The sequence below is a fragment of the Felis catus genome, chromosome F1 (genome assembly GCF_018350175.1).
Source record: "Felis catus isolate Fca126 chromosome F1, F.catus_Fca126_mat1.0, whole genome shotgun sequence".
In the NCBI taxonomy this organism is placed as follows: domain Eukaryota; kingdom Metazoa; phylum Chordata; class Mammalia; order Carnivora; family Felidae; genus Felis; species Felis catus.
Window position 1 is genome coordinate 24,181,341 of NC_058384.1, and position 23,338 is coordinate 24,204,678.

General features: G+C 40.8%; 1 protein-coding gene and 1 long non-coding RNA gene across 3 annotated transcripts in view; one reads left to right on the forward strand and one right to left on the reverse strand.

Annotated features, from left to right (window-relative positions):
* COLGALT2 (collagen beta(1-O)galactosyltransferase 2) overlaps positions 1 to 23,338 on the forward strand; it is a 112,762-nt gene that overhangs the window by 51,815 nt on the left and 37,609 nt on the right. For both annotated transcript variants that reach the window (XM_023247551.2, XM_023247550.2), the window contains exons 2-4: positions 15,029 to 15,139; positions 17,900 to 18,017; positions 20,713 to 20,847. In XM_023247551.2, coding sequence (XP_023103319.1) covers positions 15,029 to 15,139; positions 17,900 to 18,017; positions 20,713 to 20,847 — 364 coding nt within the window. The remainder of the gene's footprint in view (positions 1 to 15,028; positions 15,140 to 17,899; positions 18,018 to 20,712; positions 20,848 to 23,338) is intronic.
* Positions 9,565 to 18,384, reverse strand: LOC123382841. The gene is made up of 2 exons (XR_006591899.1): positions 17,907 to 18,384; positions 9,565 to 9,773 (listed from the first exon to the last, which is right to left on the reverse strand). It is a non-coding gene; the product is annotated as an uncharacterized LOC123382841 (long non-coding RNA).

A 23,338-nucleotide genomic window follows, 5' to 3' on the forward strand; every position in this document is an offset into this window, starting at 1 on the left:
CAACACTTTACTCAGTGCTGATGCCAAGCACTGTCCTGGGCTTCAAGTTATAATGATGTGGAGAGACAAGCAAACATATTTTCATGCTGACATACCTTATCAGAAAAGGAAGATTAAGGATAAGGGAGACAGAGAATCCCAAGCAGGCTCCATGCTGTCCATGCAGAGCCTGATGCAAGGCTTGGTCCCTTGACAGTGAGATCATGACATGAGCCGAAATCAACAATTGGACATTCAACCGACTGAGCCACCCAGGCACCCCAGGGGTAGGTTTTTAAAAAATGAGTGTCTTGGGGCGCCTGGGTGGCGCAGTCGGTTGAGCGTCCGACTTCGGCCAGGTCACAATCTCGCGGTCCGTGAGTTCGAGCCCCGCGTCGGGCTCTGGGCTGATGGCTCAGAGACTGGAGCCTGCTTCCGATTCTGTGTCTCCCTCTCTCTCTGCCCCTCCCCCGTTCATGCTCTGTCTCTCTCTGTCCCAAAAATAAATAAACGTTGAAAAAAAAATTAAAAAAAAAAATGAGTGTCTTTGTCATCCTTTCCCTAAATCCCATGTCTCCATTCACCTCAAGGGCAAAGAAGATCCTTAAACTGACCTGCCTGAGAGGAGATAACCAAGGAAACATAAAGTTTTAAGAAACATTAGAGAAATCCATCAGTCATTGTTAAGTGCCATTTGCTCTTCAAGACGTTACTCATATGAGGAGCGCTTGGTTAGGTATGTTTGTTCCTGAGGCAGGAAGACGAGGGCCTGGGACGCACGGGGGCTCTAAAATAATGTTAACTGTCCTGTGGCTGTGGCAGTTCTGCCAATAAATAAAGCCTATTGATGTATCTGGCACTTTGAAGACAAAATTACAATTGATTCTTTGTCTTTCTAAAAATATCTCCTTCTGTTTTAAACTTCACTCCAAAATGGGATTTGGAAACCAGACTCTTAGAATAGGGGTTAACCAGGCAATCATCTGAGGCCCACTGTCGGACTTCGAGTCAGACTCCGACCCTTCCTGCCCTCTGAGACTTGGAGGACGATGTGTTGCCTTTCTGAACCTGTCCCCATCTTTATAATGGGGATCCTAAGAACACGATGTCATAGGGTTTTTATGAGGATTAAATGAGGTGTTACAATGCGAGTGTCCCTGTCAGTGCCGGACAGGCGTGTGCGCTCGCCCATTCGCTCTCACTGCCCCACTGCGTGGAAGTGTGGTGCGGAATGAAGGTGGGGAAACATCCGTAGACTCTGTATTTGTGCACGTTCCCCGCCTCAGTAGCATGTTACAAAGTCACATAGACCCTGGAGATGTTAGGAGCACAGAGTGTTCTTTCCCTCTGACAGTAGTTTTCCATAATAGAGATGGAAAAAAATACCACCTGAATAGTCTCCTGTTTGCCTCTGACACCATGAATAAGAGTAAAATACTCAAAACTCTAAAAAATACTTCTTAGAACTCTTCAATTTGCATATGAGTGTGAGTATAAAATATGAACATGGATCTAACACCTGCTGAAACACTAGTCCCTGCCCCCCACAGCCCCTTGGAGAAACCTCAAGTGAAGTGATGTGGGGAGGCCAGACTTAACACTTTCCAAAGCAGGTAAATTCAAGGCAAACATTTTCTCTCTCCCTCCTAAGCTGGCTGAGAGTGTTATTACTGGAACCAAAACAACAGGTATCCGGTAACAGTGATGGACTGGACAGAGATTTTTCGTCGGCTGGAGCCAAGGTCTCATTCTAGGTGATTCTGTGGGAAAACAGCCTTGAATCCAGTTTGCAAGTTGGACAGTTTCTGATTTTGTTCATGTTCCTACCCAATTTTTTCAATGGGGTAGTAAGTACTATAGCAGAAAGGAGTTTTATGACTTTGAAAAAAAATCAAAATGCTGTATATGGGTTTAGTAATATTCTGCTATATTTGCTGCGCATTTTGCTTACGTAGTGGACCCTTAGTAAATATGGGCACTGTGTTTTTATTGTTCATCAGTTTATGCAGGCATTTATTCGCTTAGCCATTCGACAAGCACATGATGAATGTGTACTGGGCACAGTTTTGGAGCGAGAAATTTGGACACATGGACTGAGAACTCTAAATGAAGTTTTGAAAAAAATGGGTCAGAATGTTCGAAATCACACTTTTCCCTGAAAACCCATCATATATGGAAGCTGAACCTGTGTCTGTAAATGGAATGAAGTGGACCAACGCTTCATGTGTATTTTGAACATTTCCTTTGAGGAATTCAAAGAATAGATTCTATGGAATCTATCTTTCACAATCTGGCAAAATATATTATTTCAGAGAATTTTTCACACATTTATTTTTTCAAGTGGGGCAAGATGCCAGGGACCCACCCAGAAAAGGGCACACATCTTCATTGCTCATCCCTTTCCCAAGGGACATCTATCATCTCTGGACCTGTAAGTTGTAAGCCAACAAAATACAGGTAGCTCTGAAAACACATCATCCTGTGTTTGCCTGTCTCTCTGCCTCCACACATATTGTTCCTTCTTCTGGAATACTCTGTCTACCTTCCACCTCCCTTTAAATATCTGCTCATTCTGCAAATTTTTAAAAATGCTTATTTATTTATTTATGTTGAGAGAGAGGGAGGGAGGGAGAAGGAGGAGCAGAGAGAAAGAGAGAGACAGAGACAGAGACAGAGAAAGAGAATCCCAAGCAGGCTCCATGATGTCAGCACAGAGCCCAATGCGGGACTCAATCCCACAAACCATGAGATCATGACCTGAGCCAAGATCAAGAGTTAGACACTTAACCGCCTAAGCCACCCAGGCACCCCTCATTCTTCAAATTTCAATTTGGGCTTCTCATCCTTTGATCTTCCACATCTTTTCAGCCACCCCTCCTCTCTGGCACTTGGACACCTTGTTATGTGCCCATTGTTTCAAACATCACACCCAATCATGATTATTTATTTACTTATACACCTGTATGTCCTTTTAAACTGTGAGAAACCAGGAACGTCTTGACACCAGTGACAAAATGTTGTTTCCAGGAGGTGCCACGATGCCCGGCACAGAGGAGACACACAGGAGATGCTCAGGTGTCTATCAAACTGAGAGAGGCATGCAGAGGTTGTCACAGTTCTTGGGTTACAGTTTGATGAGGAAGGAACCATTCAATCAATATTTGTTGAGCACATACTATGTCCTAGGCAGTCTTGTCAGTGCTAGGGATAGAGTGGTGAAGAGAACAGACAAACATCCCTGCTCTTGTGGGGCTTGCAACGTGCTCCTTAAGTTGGATGGTCACAGGCGCAGCTAAACATTCTATTACTAAGGAAGAAGAGGAAGACCAATACTGAGACAGTTAGGAGTCATTACCACACTGTTCTCTCATATTCTCCGTATTTAAATGGACATGACTATTTTTTCTTCCGAAAAACTGGTAGACTGTGGTAGTTCTGGTTTGTTCACCTTAAATGCACCTGTTGAGCTTTGTTGTATACATCTTAAGAGCCACCTCAACAGGCTGTCTAATTTCTTATTTGAAAGTGTGTGTGTGTGTGTGTGTGTGTGTGTGTGTGTGTGCATGTGCGCACGCATGTGTGTATGTTGGGGATGGCGAGGGAAGGGCCAGCTTTGAAAATAAGTGTTCTTGAGAGGTCCTTCACATGTTGTTGGTGCCTCACAATAACTCACTGAACTCGGTATGTATGGCAGCTGTTATTAGTCCATTTTACAGATGGCAAAACAAAGTACAGAGAGTTCAAGTAAATTCATTAAGGTTGTAGAGTTGGTTGGCAGAAGAGCTATGTCCCCCCGCTTGGTACTTTTTCATTTGATGAAGAATGTGGTTAGTCAAATAATAGTGAGTCTCAAGTAACTCCGAATCAGTGGGTGACTAGAGTATTTACTGTCATTTTTAAGTATAGTTAAAAGTCTACAGAAACAAATGAGTCAAAGTAAACCTTTCCGTGTAGAACATGGACACTTCTTTGAGCTTTCTCCTGATTCCCCACTCGAATGACCACTTTGCCTTCATATTTTCAGCCCAGTTCAGCAGGCTTTCCTTTCCACATGGAGAGTGGCTGCAAGGGTGAGGTCCTCCTTAGTGCCTCATTTAGCAAGCCCAGTCCTTGGGCTGTGACTCTCTCTGTGGTCGCACCGGCCCCAGTTCATCATGACCTCATTGCTCATGGGTTCTGTGTTTTGCCAGGGCATTGCCCTGCCAGGCCCGAGCACTGACTGTTTACATTGGTGGCATCTGCTCAGCTCCTCTGCTGAGACGTGACACTTGTTGCATACTTGCATCTGTCCCTGTGCTCCTGTGCTGCATCTGTCCATGTCACGTGAAATCTGCACATGGATATGGCAGGGCAAGGGATCCTTCTTCACTGCACTGGAACAGAAATCTGGGGATTTCAGAAATTGAGAACAATACATGTCAAAGATGAAGTATAAGTGAAAAGAGCATAAGCTTTGGGAGAAAGTCTCTAAGCCTCAGATTCCTCCTCTGTTAAATGAGCATAGTAATACCTCCCTTGAGAATTACCATAAAGATTAGAGTTGTATATGCAAAATGCCCAGTTAGTGCCTGGGACATAGTGCAGCCCATAAATGGTAGAGAAGAAAATAAAATATATTTTCTTCATTTTCCGTAAGATTTAAAATGTGGGCAGCAATCCCAAGAGAAATGAAAATATACGTCCACACCTGAATGTACATGAATGTTCATAACAGTAGTATTCATAATAAATAAGAAGTAAAACAACCCAAATGTCTATTAGCTGATCATTGGATAAACAAAATGTGGTCTATCCATACCATGGAGTATTATTCAGACATAAAAATAAATGAAATATTGATACATCCTGCAGTATGAACTGGGGAAACAATACACTAAGTGGAAGTCAGACACAAAAGGCCACAATTGTATGATTTCCTTTATATGCAATGTCCAGAAAAGGCAAATTCATAGAGACGGAAAGTAGAACAGTGGTAACCGAGGGCCGGGGCAGGGGAGAATGGAAAGTGATTTCTAGTGGGTACAGATTTCTCTTGGAGGTGATGAAAAGGTTCTGAAATTAGATCATGGCAGTGGTTGCACAACTATGAATATAGTTTAAAACCACTGAACTGTATGCTTTAAATGGGTGAATGTTAGATATGTGAATTATATCTCAATGAAGCTATCATTTTTTTTGAATGGGCAATCAGTATGCCTTATTTCCTATGCAAAGAGAGGTTATATATGGTATTTGTTGGGAAGTGTACCCACTCCATAGTGTCTGGATCATTGCTTTTTCTTTTTTCTGATCCTATTGCTATTAGACTGAAAGAAATATTTAGACCTTGTCCAACTGTGCATGTTTGTCTTTCCTTTTTTTTATTGGAAATGCTTCCTTTGTTTGTGAAAGCAGTGGAGTGGTATTATTGCTCTCCTCCCAGCCGTATTTGAAATATTTAATTACTGAACTGTGTGTCCTGAGTGTGCACAGATGGATGGACCGTGGCTATTCAGAGCTGAAATAATGTGGCCTTTGTGTTGGGTCCCTGGTTTCCAGAGGTCCCTTGTCATGCTGGAACACGTTCATGCCTAAAAGTTCTGCCTAAAACTTTTTGTAGGATACAAACAGACTTTTATCTCTAAAACCTGGATATCTGACTTCTCTTGGAACAGTGGAAAATCTAGCCTTTCTGGGCACATGTTCTAGCATGGCAACAGTCTGATAGAGCCCACATGTGTCCCTTCTTTCACACTCTTAGCTCAGACATAGTCAGTTTCACTCCTTGATGTTATCTATGCTCAGCCTTCATAGGCATTTGGATTTTATTGGGAAAAGTTTTCCTGAATTGTTCATTCATTCATTCATCAGGCCCATGGTTAGTGCCTGTTTTACACAGTAAACTCTGTTAGGTGCTGGCATAGTCCTGTCCTCAGGGAAGAGAATCTGGTAATGGAGAAAGACGGAGAAACGGATAATCACAATGCAGGAGCAAGGCAATCCTGGCAGTGTGGGCAGAGAATCGATGTGTAATTACAGATTTGGGGCATCCCATCTAGCCTGAGGTGTTTGGGGGGTAGAGAGCTTTAGGGCTCCAGGAGAATGTGTCCCTGGATCCTGTGTGTCCTCTCTTTAGTATCAGGTCTCTAGTTGACCATGCAGGAACATGTTCCACTAGTAATTCCGTTTCTTCAGGGCACACCCACATGAAAAACTTAAAAGAACTGGAAAATCCAGCAAGGAAGAGAAAAGAGGAAATGAGGAGTGGGTGAAAAATAATGGGAAGAAGAAACAAAGGGCAAAGGAGAAGAAAAACAGGAAGAAGAGTATTTACACAAATGAGAAACATATTTATCTTGTCTCAGACACTGCTGCTGCCATTTTCATAGAATTCCAAGAGTTTTGACTCCAAGGAAAATTATGCTGAAATGAACCTCAACAAAGCTTGGTGACAGATGGTGGCTGCACTTGTGGCGAGCACAGCATAAGTGTAGAGCTGTCCAATCACTATGCTGTACACCTGAAGCCAATGTAACATTGTGCATTATAACACTGTAATGACAAGGAGTGAAACCGACTATGTCTGAGCCAAGAGTGTGAGAGAAGGGACACACGCGGGCTCCATCAGACTATTGCCATGCTAGAACGTGTGCCCAGAAAGGTTAGGTTTTCCATTGTTCCCAGAGAAGTCAGATATCCAGGGTTTAGAGATAAAAGCCTGTTTATATCCTACAAGAACTTTTAGGCAGGACTTTTAGGCACGAACATATTCCAGTATGACAAGGGGTCTCTGGAAACGGGGACCAACCTTTCATTCCAAGATGACCATTCTGGTCCTCTTGATCAATGTCCTTGTCAACACATAGAATTCCTTCCGATCTGACAGGTGAGTGCAGTGGGGGAAGTCTGCACTAGGGTTGGGATGGGGCATCCGAAGGAAAAGTCCAGGCTCTGACATCCACCCTTTGCATGACTTGAGCAAGTCATAACCTTTCATCCTCAGCCTTCTCTTCTGTAACATGGGGCGATGTAATTATAGGGCTCAGAATGGGCTAGTGCCTGTCCACAGGTGAGGGGTTCTTAACACCAAGAGAGGCAAACTATATCTCAGAATCCAAAGTGTCAAGAAATAACTCATTTGTAATATGTTTAAGTTCATCTGCACTTTAGTACGATGGCGTTGGGCTCTTGAATTGACTTCTCACTGGTCAGTTGGCAATTTTTACCATTTCCTTTTCCTATCCTTTAGGAATGAAATTGATTCTTTGGTTGACTGCATTCTCAGAAACAGAGTTTTGTTTTGTTTTGTTTTGTTTTTGTTTGTCTTTTATATCACTCTTATCCAGTCTTCAGATGTGCAATGCCTGTGATTGTTTCTGCGATTAAATGGGACATCTGGAGGAAGGATGTGGAGGGAGTAGAAACGTTTATTTTGTCGGTGAGGAGGGTTTCGTGAGAAGTGAGTTTTCCTGATTCCTTAGTTCCTTGGGAGGAGCTGCTGCTAATTGATGTGGCAGGACCTAGGAAAAGGCTTTCGTTGGGAGAAATCCCCAGCCCCTGGTCCACGTCCATCTCCTTAACCATATTCAGATCTAGTTTTCACCCAGCAGACAGATTCTAGGTCTTTAAACAGCTCTACACAGTAAGCAAGAAGCAGGAATCTATCAGCATATTTTGCCAAGTGGCCAAGCATATCTCTTCCCCTTGGCAGAGCACTTGGTGAGGCTTCGCCTGAGAGCAGAGAAAGAGGTGGTGGGACTTTGATGACAAAAATAAATTTGTCTGCTTCAAAAAGTGGAATCTTATTTTTAGGTGTGAGCTCTTTATTTTCTACATCCATGAGTCTTCCTTGCTGGATGAAAACAAGTTCAGAGGGTAGTTCAGTTTTTGAAGTCCCAAGTTGGAAAATTCACTTTTGCCAACTTACTAGTCATGGTGTGAATCGTCTGGGTGATGACTAACCTCGTTGTTCATTCCATCACCATTCCCTTGAGCCTCTGGGGTTTGTATTTTGTAGGTTCTGGGGTAGCAAATATCAAGCACTGTGCACTGTCGCCTTTGTCCTGGCCCACCGATTGCAGCCCTGTTGTTCTGTAGCATTAGAAGTCTGGGCTTTCTGGGGTGGCAGGGAAGCTGAGAACATTCCCTAAGGGTCAGTGCAGATGCAAGTAATCGGGAGGACCACGTCCTCAACATCTGTGGTTCACCTGCTGCAAGGTCCAGTCTGCATCCTCAATATGGCTCCAGTGGCCCCGCACTTACCAATGTGAGTTTAGCCCTCACAACCTCAGAAGGACTTGTGGTAAAAATAAATGAGTCAGTTCTAATTATTTCAAGTTGGCTGTTAGTTTAAGAGCCAAGACTGAGGAAAGAAAACTGACCTTCTGGAACAAGGAGAAATGTCAGTGTGTTTAGACATTGCCAGAGAAATCTCAATATTTTTCTTTTGGCCCAGCCGAGTAGTAAAATCATATCATCCTGCAGACATGTTTATTTACTGGTCTGTTCCATGAACTCTCACTTTTCCCTGTAACAGTGACAATGCACTTGCTGGCCCCGGGGAAATTCATTAACCAAGGAGATGCCCTGCACTGTGGTGTTGATGGTATTTGCAGTATGTGTTTCTCTTTTTCCTCATTTGACTTTGAATCTGAGACTCGTGGGCCTTTGCTGATGTGCACAGCTAGAGAACAGGAAATAGGAACTAGAAGCAGAATCAGAAAGTAGAGGCGCAGGCAGCATTCTGGTGAGTAATGGCCCAGACTTTCCTCTGAAGCCGAGTGGATGTTGCACTTGTTTCTATCAGCTCTTCCATTTCAAATACTAGCTCAAAAGAAAGCCGGCAAGGACCAATGGACAGAGAGGCAACTGACTGCGAGCACCACAGGTGAATCAGGGCCACAGCTCTCCTGGTGGAGGCAGCCCTCTTCATGGCCAGCAGGTCCTGGTACTTCTTAGAGCTAAAGAGAAGCCACTGTCGCATGGTGACCTTCCAAGAAAATCAATTATGTGAGGACTGGCATGACTCAAGAGCTGAGCTCACCTTACTATCTCATCCTGAGCCAGAGAGACCCAGGGAAGAGAGGAAGCAGGCTGTTGATGTAAGCAACTGTAAATCGTAGGCAAATCACCTCTCCAGATGTCTCTTCACACATTTGTTTTCTTCAAGGAGCCCTTGAGTGATGTCTATTACCTTGCTGGGTGCCTTTCCTGGCCTGAAGGGAGAAGGCTAGCAGACCCAAGGCTCAGTTTCTATGGGACGGGAAGGAGCTTTCTGTGGGGTGACATGCCTGGGCTTCCCCTGAAGGGGATCACACATCTTGACCCCTCAGTTTCTTAGCTTGATGGGAAAAGCCTTCCCAGCTGCAGCCTTGCCTGTGTCTAGTTACTTGTGGAGACTTGCAGCAGGGTAGGCACCACACGGTTCTCCAGGGCTCTGAAAATAGAGCTGTTCACTCGAGACTTGTGTTTCCCCCCGGGACCTCACATCTGGGCCGTTGCTATCTCTCTCCCCAGCCCTCTGTGTAGACCAGCGCCCGTGTGCTTTCGTGATTGTGGATTCGAACGGAAACACATTTTTGGTCAGAGGGATGAAAAAGGCAGCAGTTAGAGTGTCTCCCTGGGTTTCTGTTTATTCGCCTGTGCCAGGGGCGTGGAGGGACAGAGCAGTTTGTCTTGAGGGGGGGATGGCAAGTCTTCCTCAGTGGGCTGGTGTGGTCAGCGCTGCTCTTCCCCTGGAACAGGGCAGGAGATCAAAGACCGGTGTGCATGGACCTCCGACCACATCTGGAGAATTTGTTCATCTGCCACGAAGCCTGAGAACAAAAAGAATCTTAACAGTTTGGGGAAGTAATTGAACAGGAAATTCTTTGCACTCAAGAAGGAGAGTACTTCAAATCTGTGCTTCTGTTGTCTTTTTTTTTTTAATGTTTTATTTACTTTTTTGAGAGAGAGAGACAGAAATAGATGTGAGCAGAGGAGGGGCAGAGAGAGAGGGAGACACAGAATCCGAAGCAGGCTCCAGACTCTGAGCTGTCAGCACAGAGTTCAATGCAGGGCTTGAACTCACGGGCTGTGAGATCAGAACCTGAGCCAAAATCGGATGCTTAACCAACTGAGCCACCCACATGCCCCTGTTTTTAATTAGACACATCTACTTTTACAAACATCCAAGAAGCTCATTTCTAAGGATGTTTGTTAGTAGTGGATACTTGGGCAGAGTCTGGAGTTGTTTAGTCGCACACCAGGAAAATAATTTTCATACAATGAGACCAACTTTGTTAAAATGATGAGGAGATGCATCGATGTAGGCAGGGCAAAGTGTAATGAAGAAACAGCAACCAAGGAAAGAAGTAGATGCTGTGTGAATTTGCCCACACTATTTATAGTAATTGGACAAGCATGTAGAATTCCCATAACTTTTGGCTAACACTGCAGTCAAGATGTTTTTTTTATCTTGTTTGGTTTAACTTACTCTTGTTCTAGTATCTTGAGCAAAGACTAATGTGCATTAGAGCTGATCCTCCAATTCAGGAATTGCTCTACCCATGCTTCATGCAGTGAGATGAATGGGTTGACTCTCAAAGTGCCCTTCATGGCTACTTGGCTGGTGGCTTGTGGCCATGTATCACAGTGGACATGATTGTCAGCGACAGTCTGAGATTCTTCACTTCTCAGCACAATCGCAAGCTAGATGGGGCCCATGGCCTCTTCCATGTTGCTTTCTGGCCCGCTTTCCTGCCTCCTTTTATTATCCCATTTTCATCTGAAAGTGACCACCTGGTGTCACAACACTGCACATGTCCCTCAACAGCTGTACACATCACCTCACTTCCCATCTGGTTAGTGGAATTTCCAAGTGTGTCTGCGGGTCTCCTCCTCTCCTGGACCTTCTCCTGGAAGGAGGAGCTGATTCTAACCTGAAAAGACTTGAAAGGAGATTGGATTGGCCATTGGCATCAGCTCCATATTTTCTTCTTTTTTTTTTTTTTGGAATAATATTTTCGGTAAGGCTAGTTTTAGTTCAGATATCTGATCTTGTAAAGTGAGATTTTCAAATATTAGTCATATGCCTCGATCCCCCATTTTTCTGTACCTTATGGCTTAAGTCCCATAGTTTCAAGCTACTTGGTGTTTTACAGAAATTTACTCTCTATATAACATGGGGCTTCACTATGCTTTGCTTAACAATTTATTGTTTTCTCTTGAGCACTTCTGAATATTCTCTCCTTTAAAGATTTTTGTTACTTTGGGAGTAGCAGTGACTTCCAAAAGCTCAGGTAGGGAGAACAAGAGCCATCATAGATTGTGTTTAACAAAGCCCTATTTACTGAAATAGCCATATATGGAAGAAGTAACCACTGTTCGCTTCTCTTTTGCTCTTATCAAGGCCATGTTCCCAGGGAACCCCTGCTGCTGCTAATGCCCATGGCTTTTCCTTCCAGGAGGGACTGCTGAATTGCCCATAAAATCGAAGCGTTTTTACTCCCTTTGAAGAATCTCAGACACCTCTATCTTCCCATGACTCTTCTGTTTACTCTTTCTGCCTTCTTCCCTTCTTTCCTTCCTTCCTTCCTTCCTTCCTTCCTTCCTTCCTTCCTCCCTTCGTTACTGTTTTAGTTTTATTCAGTGTGGTTTTTAAAAATCAGGAATAGATGTTGAATTTTGTTAAAGACCTTTTTAGCATTTACAGAAGTAATCATATGATTTTTCTTGGTCCATTAATATAGTGAATTATATTAATGGGTTTCCTTTTATAATGAATAATCCTAGGCTATGCTATATAATGTTTTCTTAATAGGATGTTGGATTCTGTTTGTTAATACTTTATTTAGGATTTTTGTGGCATATTCATTAAAAGATATTGGTCTGAAGTTGTGTGTGTGTGTGTGTGTGTGTGTGTGTGTGCGTGTCTTCCTCAGATTTAGGTATTAATATCGTATTTGCATTATTTTTTAATATGAAATTTATTTTCAAATTGGTTTCCACACAACACCCAGTGCTCATCCCAACAGGTGCCCTCCTCAATACCCTCACCCACCCACCCCTCCCTCCCACCCCCCATAAACCTTCAGTTTGTTCTCAGTTTTTAGGAGTCTCTTATATTTTGGCTCCCTCCCTCTCTAACCATATTTTTTTCCTTCCCCTTCTCCATGGTCTTCTTTTAAGTTTCTCAGGATCCACATAGGAGTGAAAACATATGGAATCTGTCCTTCTCTGTATGGCTTATTTCACTTAGCATAACACTCTCCAGTTCCATCCACGTTGCTACAAAAGGCCATATTTCATATTTCATTCTTTCTCATTGCTACATAGTATTCCATTGTGTATATAAACCACAATTTCTTTATCCATTCGTCAGTTGATGGAAACTTGCATTATTAAAAGAACTTGGAATTTTCATTTTTTTCTCCTAAGCTCTGGAGAACAAGCTACATAGCATTGGAAATATCTACTATATTAGGATATCTGGGAGAATTCTACCAGGAAACCGTCTGGGCCTAATGTTTTCTTTTTTCTCTTTCTTTACTTCTTCCTTGGTAATTGTTCTGTTTAAGTTTTACATCTCTACTGAAGTCAATTCTGTTAACATGCATCTTCCTAGGAAATCCTCCATTATATCCAGTTTTTAAATTTAGTTCTGGGTTGTGAAAAGTAATTGCTTGTGATTTTTAAAATAATTTCTTTCATATCAATCATATTCCCTTCATCCTTGTCAATTATTTTATATTCCTGGGCTATCTTGATTAGATTAACAAATGGTTGTTTTGTTAATTTTCCTGAAAATTTTAGGGGAGGTTGATGGGAGGATAGGTGAAATAGGCAAAGAGGATTCAGAGTACACATCACGATAGGCACTAAGTAATGTATAGCATTGTTGAATCACTATATTGTACACCTGAAACTAATATGACACTGTTAATTATACTGGAATTTTACAAAAATAAAACATTAAAAAAATTTTTTTAATATTTATTTGTTTTTGAGAAAGAGAGAGAGAGAGCATGAGTGGGAGAGGGGCAGAGATGGAAACACAGAATCCAAAGCAGGATCCAGGCTCTGAGTTGTCAACACAGAGCCCAACACAGGGGCTCAAACTCACAAACCACGAGATCATGACCTGAGCCAAAGTCAGATGCTTAACCAACTGAGCCACCCAGGTGCCCCAAAACTAAAACATTTTTTAAAAAAGAAACATTTTAATTTATTTGTTCTACTCTTTTCCTGTTTTATGCTTCTGGACTTTCTGCCTTGATTATTTAATAGAGAGTTGTTAACAGAATTTTTTTGTTTTATTACCACTTTCTAGTTTTATTACTTTATTATCAGAGAATATCTTCTTTCAATTTTGTGGAGGCTTCTGTGTAGTGTAATTGTTGGTCAATTGTGAATGTTCCACATGTGCATGAGAAGAAAGCATAGTCTCACTGTGTTCTATAGATTCTCTGTAATATTTACTTCCTCCCGTTTGCACCATTTTCTACTGAAAGTGGTGTGGTATGCGACTCTTCATCTCCGGGTTGTAAGTTCAAGTCCCACGTTGGGTACAGAGATTACTTAAAAAAATAAAATCTTGGGGCTCCTGAGTGGCTCAGTTGGTTAAGTGTCCAACTTTGACTCAGGTCATGATCTCACGGTTCGTGGGCTCAAGCCCTGCATCAGGCTCTGTGTTGACGGCTCACAGCCTGGCACCTGCTTTGGATTCTGTCTCTCCCTCTCTCTCTGCCCCTCCCCTGCTTTTGCTCTGTCTCTTTCTCTCTCAAAAATAAACATTAAAAAAATAATAATAATAAATAAGATCTTTAAAACAAGAAAGTGGTATACTAACATCTCATTAATGTTCCTGTTTTTCTTTTGAAGTCTCCATAGTTTCTGTTGTCAGGGGTCGACAAACTACAGCCTGTAGATCCATTGTTTGTTCTTATAAATAAAGCTTTATTGGAATACAGCAATGAACATTCATTTGCATACCACTTATGGTGGCTTTTCTGCTACAAAGGCAGAGTTATAAGTATTTGCAACAAGGAGTGTCTGGCTTGTGAGCCTAAAATATTTACTATCTTGGTCTTAAAGAAAGTTTGCCAGCTCCTGTACTATATGAAGGTACATGGAAATTCACATTTATTGTTTTCTTGATGTGAATTATGTCCTTTACCATTATAAAGTATCCTTCTTTGTCATATTTAGTATTTTTTTTGGCCAGAATTCCACCTTATTTGATGTCAAGATTATAATTCTTTCTTTCTTCATCTTTTCCAATTGACTGATACATCTCTTCCTTTTTAGGTGTTCTTTATAACTTTGTTTTAGATGTCTTATATACAGCATGAATTCTTTTTGTGATACAATTTTAAAAAGGTTTTGTTCTAATAACTGAGTTAAATTCCTTTATAAGCAGATTGGTTTGTTAAACTTTTAAGGTAGAAACAAGTTTTGTATACATTATTTGAAGACTTCTGAAGGTACTCTCTTTTGTGTAAGTAATGGTAATGTTAATCCAAAATTGGTAAAAATACCTTAGATTTTCAGTTTCATATTGGGAATCATTATCGTCACCTTCCTCTCGAGTGTATGTAATGCCAGTACCACCGATTAGCAATTTTGCTGTGATCCGAAAACAAACTTGAGAGGAAAATGCAACTGAATTATTGTGTAAATTGAGATCGTTGTTAGGGATGTTAAAAGATAGAGTTTACTTCTTGGATAACTAAAAATGAAGCCAAAGAAAATTTCCAAAAAGATTAGTTAGCCTACTCTGGCTAACTTACTCTGGCTTAGCCTACTGTGGCTTAATTCATTTTCTGCTTATACAATTTTAGTACAACCACTTACAGATTCTACTATTGGCCGAGCCCTGTTTAAGGAACTAATGACACAAAAATGATTGGAAGCAGTATCTCTCACTTCAGAAATCCGTTGTCTCGTTTGGACCATGAGGGATATCATTTTCATATATACATTTCTTCCCCCAGAACTGGCCATTCACCTTTCAAATAACCCAGGCTCTTTGGGATTAGCCCCCTCTTTCTTTGGATGGTTACTGAGATGTATCGTTCTTTCTCTCACGCAGGGTGGCCACGGATCACAATGTGGATAATACAACAGAAATACTCAGGGAGTGGTTGAAAAATGTACAGCGGTTCTATCACTATGTGGAGTGGAGGCCTATGGAGGAACCAGAGTGAGTAGCAAGACATTTTGTGAACTATTTATCCCTACTCCCTTAAGCAGTTTTCCAGCCAGGCAGGGGTCTAATCTTGGAGGCACATATGACTAGTAAGTTACAAGGACCTGCCATTTCTTCCTTTGACAGAGCTTCACATTTCTCTCTTCCTCTTTACTCTTGCAGCTACCAGCCAAGTTCAGGTTCTCCTTAGTTCACAAATAAATTGCCCCAGCATACATGGTAAAATAGTTATATTATTTATTTACATATATGTATAAATATTTTGTATTTGATGGGATCATAGTGAAAATTTGGCATAAATTATATATATACCTTGCTTTTTTAATTTATCATATTTTCATAATCATTCCATAGTGATAATTAAGGGGTTTCTTCATTATTTTTATGACTTCTTAGTATTCATTGTACGGAGGTACATAATGATAATGAATAGTCAGTCCCCTACTGATGGACATTTAGGTTACTTCCTCCCGTAACCATAGCAATTTCTTAGTTGTTTCCACCTTCAAGGTCATTCTACATACCTTACTGTCAAATCAATTTAACTAAAACCCTAATGACATGGTTTAATTTCTCTGTTAAAAGGACTCCAATGGCTCTCCAATACCCACAGAACGAAGTTCAGTATTTGAAATGAATATTCTCAGTTTTTGAACTGAGGTATTCTCAGACTTCTTTCTATGTTTTAAAGACTCCATGAACTTAACACCAACAGCTGTGCATCCATATTGCCTGCTTCTTCCAAAAAGGAAACTGCTTTGTCTAGAATGTTCCTTGTATTTTCAACCTGAGGCGGTTACTCATGCAGGTTTGTTCTTCAGGAAGGCCCGTTCTGTCTTCGAAACCAAATTTTATGCCAAACCCCACCTAGCTGTTCCTAATTGTTCCAGTTACAAAAATCTACCTTTCTCTCAACACGCGTGTTGCTATTTTCTACTTCATCCTTTTTGACACGGCAATACGCTTAACTAACTTTGTTAATTAACTATGTAATTTATGCACTTTTTTCTAAGTAAGTTTTGGGTCTTTTGGCAGAGCTTACAGTATACAAATACTTCATATTTTTCCCCAGTGCAATGTTCTTGGCAGGCACTAAATTAATACTTGTTGGATGAACAAATGAGTGAGTGACAACATGAATAAGTGTATTTAAAACTAACTATTGTAAATGTTCCCAAGGCCACTGCAATTCTAGCTTAAGAAATTGTAGAAGTAGAATCAATTGAGTTGCCTGAATTTTTGCCCAGGATAAGTCATTTGTTGAAAGCCAAATTTGTATAATAATAATAATAATAATAATAATAATAATAAATGTCATTCCAGAACAAGTTTTTGGGTTTTGTTCCTTTCGAGATAATAGTTTTACTATATATGTATACACATATATATCTCAAATCCCAGCATATGGTCCACGTATCAAGCAAAAGTTAACAATGAAATTTGAACACTATAAAAGATTTTGAATGCTTTTTTGGAATTTGGCCTGATTAGAATGGCTGAAAAGACTATGTACCTACCTTGTACCCTGGTCATTTTCTCTGTACCCAGCTTTTGACTAAATATATGGTATGCCAAGGTCAATGGGAAAAGTATTAGTGAAGGCATTTGGGGGCAATATATTGAGAAAAACAGGACTTCCACCAGTTTTCACTGAAGCAATAATTGCAAAGACATCTTAGAGCATTCCTGTGCATACATAGGTTTATTAATCTTATTTCTATAATTACGTTCTCGTTGTTTTTGTGGTTTTTCATTGTCTAACACAAAGGTACTGCTAGCACAGCTACAAGAACTTGAAATGGCCAGATTGGGGCTACTGTGACAGTATCAATCCCCATACCAGTTGGAAGCCTTCAGAAGTGTTCTTGAGGAGGTGCCAACCCACTTGCTGATGTGGCCTGACTGTTTTGTGGATGTGGATAGAGATTCCAATGACATTATATCTGCTCCACATTCTCACTCTACCTGGGGTAGATCAATGTGTTAGGCTCTATGAAATTCTTTACTGATACTTGACCAAGTAAATGTAACCTTTGTTTTTTTCTGGGAAACTCATATTTTATGCCGCCAGGTTTTTAAATTTATTTGATGGCAGAATATATTTGAAAAGTGCTTAGGAACATGAGCTCTGCGGTTACGCCTGGATTCAAATTCTGACGGTGCCCCTTATTAACTATGTAGCGTTAGACAAATGACTTAGCCAGTCTATACCAATTTCCTCATCTGTGAATTGGAGAGAATGGTGGTACTAACCTTGTAAGGATTCAGTGGGTTCTTCTTAGAACCCACTGAAATATTTCATATAAGGATTCTTTTTTTTTCTTTTTTCTTTTATTTGAGAGAGAGAGAGAGAAAGAGAGAGAGAATGTGCAAGGGAGAGGGGCAGAGGGAGAAAGAGAAGGAGAAAATCCCAAGCAGGCTCCGCACTTAGTGCAGAGCTCACCGCGGGGCTCTATCCCACAACCCTGGGATCATGACCTGAGCCGAAATCAAGAGTCAGACGCCCAACTGACTGCGCCACCCAGGTGCCCCTCATATGAGGATTCTTGTGCATAGTAAGCCACCAGTTACTTAACCCCCCCTTCTCTATCTGTAATATGAGGAAGATGATAACAAAAATAGCATCTACCCCCTAGAGCTGATGGAAGTTGAAATGAGTTAGTGCATATAAACATTTAGGACAGAGCCTGGAATATATAGGCACTCAATAATTATAACCTATTATTATTGCTGTTATTATTATTATTATTTTAGATCTTACCCTGATGAAATTGGACCAAAGCATTGGCCAGGCTCCCGGTTTGCCCATGTGATGAAACTGCGGCAGGCAGCCCTTCGAACTGCGAGGGAACAATGGTCAGACTACATTCTGGTAAAAACAGATGTTTGATTTCTTGACAAATGTTATGTAGAATGTGTCTAAATCAGTTGTTCACAATCTAGCACCGTGGAAGGAATTAAAACCATCTTTTGTTTAGGAACCACCTCCCTCACTTTTTAATAAAGGCACAAGGGATAACCTGGGGAACTTAGTTTTGGGGTACCTGGATTTTATCTCAGACCCATCCCTGACATGCTTTTTCAGTGAGGAGGCACAGAAGCTCCTGGATTATTAAAAATATTAAAAATTCTGAATCCTTTTAGTTCATAGGGAATGATCTGGGTAAAGAAATAGAAGTCTTTCTTTTTCTTTTTTTTTTTAATGTTTATTTATTTTGGAGAGAGAGAGCATATGTGAGGCAGAGCAGGGGTAGAGAGGGAGACAGAGAGTCTGAAGCGGGCTCTGCACTGACAGCAGAGAGCCCGTTGGGGGGCTCGAACTCACAAACCCGAGATCATGACCTGAGCCAAAGTCAGACACGTAACTGACTGAGCCGTCCAGGGGCCCCAAGAAATATAAACATTTTTTTATAATGTGTATTCATTTTTGAGAGACAGACACAGCAAGAGCAGGGGAGGGCCAGAGAGAGAGAGAGGGAGACGCAGAATCCAAAGCAGGCCCCAGGAGCTGAGCTGTCAGGACAGAGCCTGATGCAAGACTCTCAAACCACGAACCATGAGATCATGACCTGAGCCAAAGTCGGACTCTGAAACAATTGAGCCAAAGAAATTTAAAGATTCTTAACTTTGTAGAAAATTTTTCAGATATAAGAAATTAATTCTATAAAAAAGAAAAGAGTCAAATTAACAGCTCGGAAACTCTTGCTCCTGAGTGATTTGGGGGAATGGAATCCCTTCTTTTTTTTTTTTTTAATACAAAGGATTATTACCTACAACAAGCAGCACATCCACCAGCATGCCTGTGGCATCACACAAGTGATGTGTGGGCTTAGATGGATGTTCTGCATACAGTGGTTTTGTGTTGCAGCTGAGGAACCCAGAGCTCAGGGAGCCCACTGCTTCTATAGCAAGCAGTAAGCAAACCTGCTCTTTCTCTGGGAAGATATGTTACCTCATCCCTAAAGGCTACCAGTTGCACAAACAACCCTGAGAAATGTCCCAGTTAAAGAAGCGGTCAGGGCACGGCAGGGTAATGGTGTCACTTGCTTGACTTCTGGGTTGCTCCCACTTATTCTGGGTTCTCGTGAAGAATTTCTCGCCATGAAAAGGTTCCATCACTTTTCTTAGAACTTTCTTAGAGTGGTCCAGAAAAATACTGGACTTGACGCTTAGGAACCCATGTTATATTCTGTGCTTATCCTCCAGGAACCTATCTTACTTGGAAGAGAGGACAGCTTCCTAGGCAGCAAGGAGCTGCAGGCCCATTTCCCTTCTGAAAATTGACAGGGGCTTTTTTCTTCACAAGTTTATGGGAATCAACTTCTTCATCGGTAGCACCCCAAACCCATTTAGTTCTTTTGGTGAACGTTTTCCAGTACAACACTAGCAATAACACCAAAAAAGCAAAGACAATATTGTTTCATTAGACTTGTCAATATCTGCTCTCTATCACTGAACTCTAATTCCTAAAAGGAATACTTTTCACCTAGGTCCACCTCCAACCCATAACCACAACAAAAACCATCCCAATAATTTATCACATGCAACCTTTCAAGACAAATAATTTCATATAAGTCTTTTTTTTTTTTAATGTTTATTTATTTTTGAGACAGAGAGAGACAGAGCATGAACAGGGGAGGGTCAGAGAGAGAGGGAGACACAGAATCTGAAACAGGCTCCAGGCTCTGAGCCATCAGCCCAGAGCCTGACGCGGGGCTCGAACTCACGGAACGCGAGATCATGACCTGGGGTGAAGTCGGACGCTCAACCGACTGAGCCACCCAGGGGCCCCTCATATAAGTCTTCAAGTTGATGATATTTAATATTGTAAAGCTGTTTAAATGTCGTTAAAGCACACAAATGATGAATCACATTTTCTTGGTAAACAGATCGACTATCATCAGAATGAAAGCTTCTGATTGTATGTGTGTGTGGTAAAATATACATAACATAAAATCTATCATTTTAGTTATTTTTAAGTGTACATTCAGTGAGATTATTTATTTTATATAATAAGCTCTATGGCTAAACTATCCCTGTAAATGAATCAGTGTTAACATGGGCTTCTTCTGAGAGTGGGAAACAGCTTCGTGGGTTGATATAATGTACTTTCAGCAAAAATTCTACTTGGAACATTAAAATGTCATTGATGGATCTGTTTGGGGGCCATTTTGGCATGATTAAGACAACCTAAATAAGTCTGTTCATTTGTACCTAGGCTAGGCACTGAATGAGTGCATGGGGATGAATCTTTAAGAGCTCTTGGGAGCTGTTAGTGGTTAATAACCACTAACCAAGGTGTAGGCTGGGTGCTTGTTGTACCCAGTATGGTAACCCCAATTTATCGCTTAGTGCCTTAGGCAGAGCTAGACATGAGGGAGTTAGTCTAAATGTATGTGCCTGAATGAATACCATCCAGCTTCAACAGGTTTCAATAAGAAGAGCATAGATAACTGGTTCTGTGTCTCATGAGCAAGTTTCTGTGATCCCTCAGAAGTGTCGGGTTTGTCTTGAACCCGTTACTAAAAAGTACTTTTTCGCCTGACGTCTTCTTCTTCTTTTCCTAGTTCATCGATGTTGACAACTTCCTAACTAATCCACAGACCCTCAATCTAATGATTGCAGAAAACAAAACCATTGTGGCACCCATGCTGGAGTCTCGGGGTCTGTACTCTAATTTCTGGTGCGGAATCACACCTCAGGCAAGTCTTTGGCTAATGAGTTAATAAGACATTGAGTTTTAACAAGGCAGCCATGCTGTCAACCGTCGCCCTATTCACCCTTGTCTCATTTCCTCCCTTAAAACATGTGTGTCACTGTTATGGGAACAAGCATGTTCAGGAAAGGAGGTGAATCCATGTCCAATACATAATAACTAATATATAATTTTGTATTAATGAGTTATGAAGCAAATATTCTAACGAGCTTAGCCTTAGATGCTTTAAATTAACCAATAAAGTGTACTGGTATTTGTACTTTTTGCCTCCCTGATTATGGGATTTTTTTTTTTAATTAGGGATTTTGGCGTTGTTAAAAGTAACGTAAGAACACTGTAGAAAAATTGCAAAATGGAAAAAGGTAAAAAAAAAAATTATGTGAATTCCCACCACTCTAACATCATGGATAACAGCTCACATGTTTTTAATAACGGTATCACCAAGTTACTTAACCTTTCTCTTAGTTTCAGAAATATTTAAGTTGTTCACAACTTTCAGCTATTATAATGACCATGATGATTACTGTACATTTTTCTGTGTTTAATATTATTGCCTTAGGACAGCTTCCTAAAAGTAGAATTACTGAGTCAAAGAGTAATAATAAATATGTTGATGACCTTTGATACATGTTGCCAAATATATTTCCAAAGACATCTTAATAATCAGAACTGCTGTGTGGCTTGTTTTTACAAAATTCAAAGGAAAAACAAAATTTTAAAGTTTCATCGTCTCTCTTTTCCTTTGTAAAATCTTCAAAGTCTAGAATGTCTGGCTGGTTACATTTTTTTATTCTTTAGTTAATAAATTAGATAAAGAGATAAATTAAACTAATGGAGATAGTATGTATCAATATGGAATAAAGATGTGCTAAGGGGGAAAAAATGTATGTTAAATGTGTTCTCATGTTAAAAGGGCTAAAGTCTGAGTCCTTCTTTTATATTTGGTTTGGTTTTGGATACAGAATGAGTCCAATGTTGTGCCGAGAAATGTTTAATAACTGCCTCTCTGCTGGGGAAAAGCCCTGATTGGCAGCATGTGGCAGTTTGCACCAGGTTGGGACTCCCACCATGCAAACAACCTAAATGTTGTTGAAGCAAGGGAAAGGTGAAGTCATTGCAGTATAGCCACTTGATGATACAATTATTTAACATATGCAAAGCCACTGTCTGTGGTGTTTTAGAATGGTGGGAAATCGTATGATTTTTTTTTTTTACAGATTTGAAGCTACCAAAATGTCAAGTGGCTTGCAAAATTTCTGAAAATGTAACACACAGTGGCTCTAGCACACTGCTGGGTGAAGCATCCCTCTTTGGTTATAAATGTTTCCTGCAGTTGCTACAGATTTTGCATGCGTGTTACCCACATCTCTTTTAAGGAGACATTAAGTTCATATGTATAAAAGACATTCGGTTCCTTGGGGAGAAAATGTTTTATTAAGTTCATCTAAATTCATACACTCTCAGTTAATAATGTGCGGTGTTTCCCATGGTAGAGTCACTCAAGGGCTGTTTTTAATGAGTTATGCATTGACACCAGGAACAAGGGTGGATTGCTTTAGTAACTACAGCCTCTAGGCTTTTATTATCTCCTTATTTGCTTTAATCATTAAAAGCAAACAGGAGAAATGTGCTCACTTATTTTGCACAGTAAAATAGAGAGCAACTTAGGGGCAATTCTAATTTTTCTCCTTTTTTTTTTTTTTTTTTTTTGGCTTTCTACCATCCTCAGTCAGTCTTCTGCTAGGGTGGGAACAGAAACAGCCAGTGACTTCATAAGCTTAAGGCAGGTCTTGGTTTCCAGAGGCTTTAAACACAAAATGACCCTGGTGTTGTGTGGCCAAGAACAGGAATTATTACCAACAACATTCATTTTTTGTCAAAAAAGACCTCTATCACCTCTGCCTGTCTGCAGGAGGCATATTAATTCGTTCTCTCTTATTTTCTCTGCTTCCTTCCCCTCACTCTCAGGATATTCAGTGACTCATCATCATAAGTTTTCCAAAATTCTCATTCTGAAAATATTGTTCCTAAGTAGTCTAGAACTTTGTATTTCACACGTGCCCTTAGCAGTCCTTCAAAGAACCAGTGTTTCCTTTATCCCTTGAAAGAATGCTCACAAATTGAAAGATGTAAGTAAACCTTAAGCTAAAGGCTAATAAAAAATTGTAGTAATATGGGGTGCCTGGGTGGCTCAGTTGGTTGAGCGTCTGACTCTTGATTTCGGCTCAGGTCATGATCTCACTATTCGTGAGCTCAAGCCCTGTGTTAGGCTCTGCACCAACAGTGTGGAGCCTGCTTGGGATTTTCTCTCTCTCCTTCTCCCTCTGCCCCTTCCCCCCCAAAATAAGTTTTTTTTTTAAATTGTAGTAATAATAATATTTCATATAACGAATTACAGTTGTCAAAGTGTCTTCATAGACCTTATCACATGCAATCCATTCTACAACCCTGTAAGAGAGACAAATAAACTATTATCC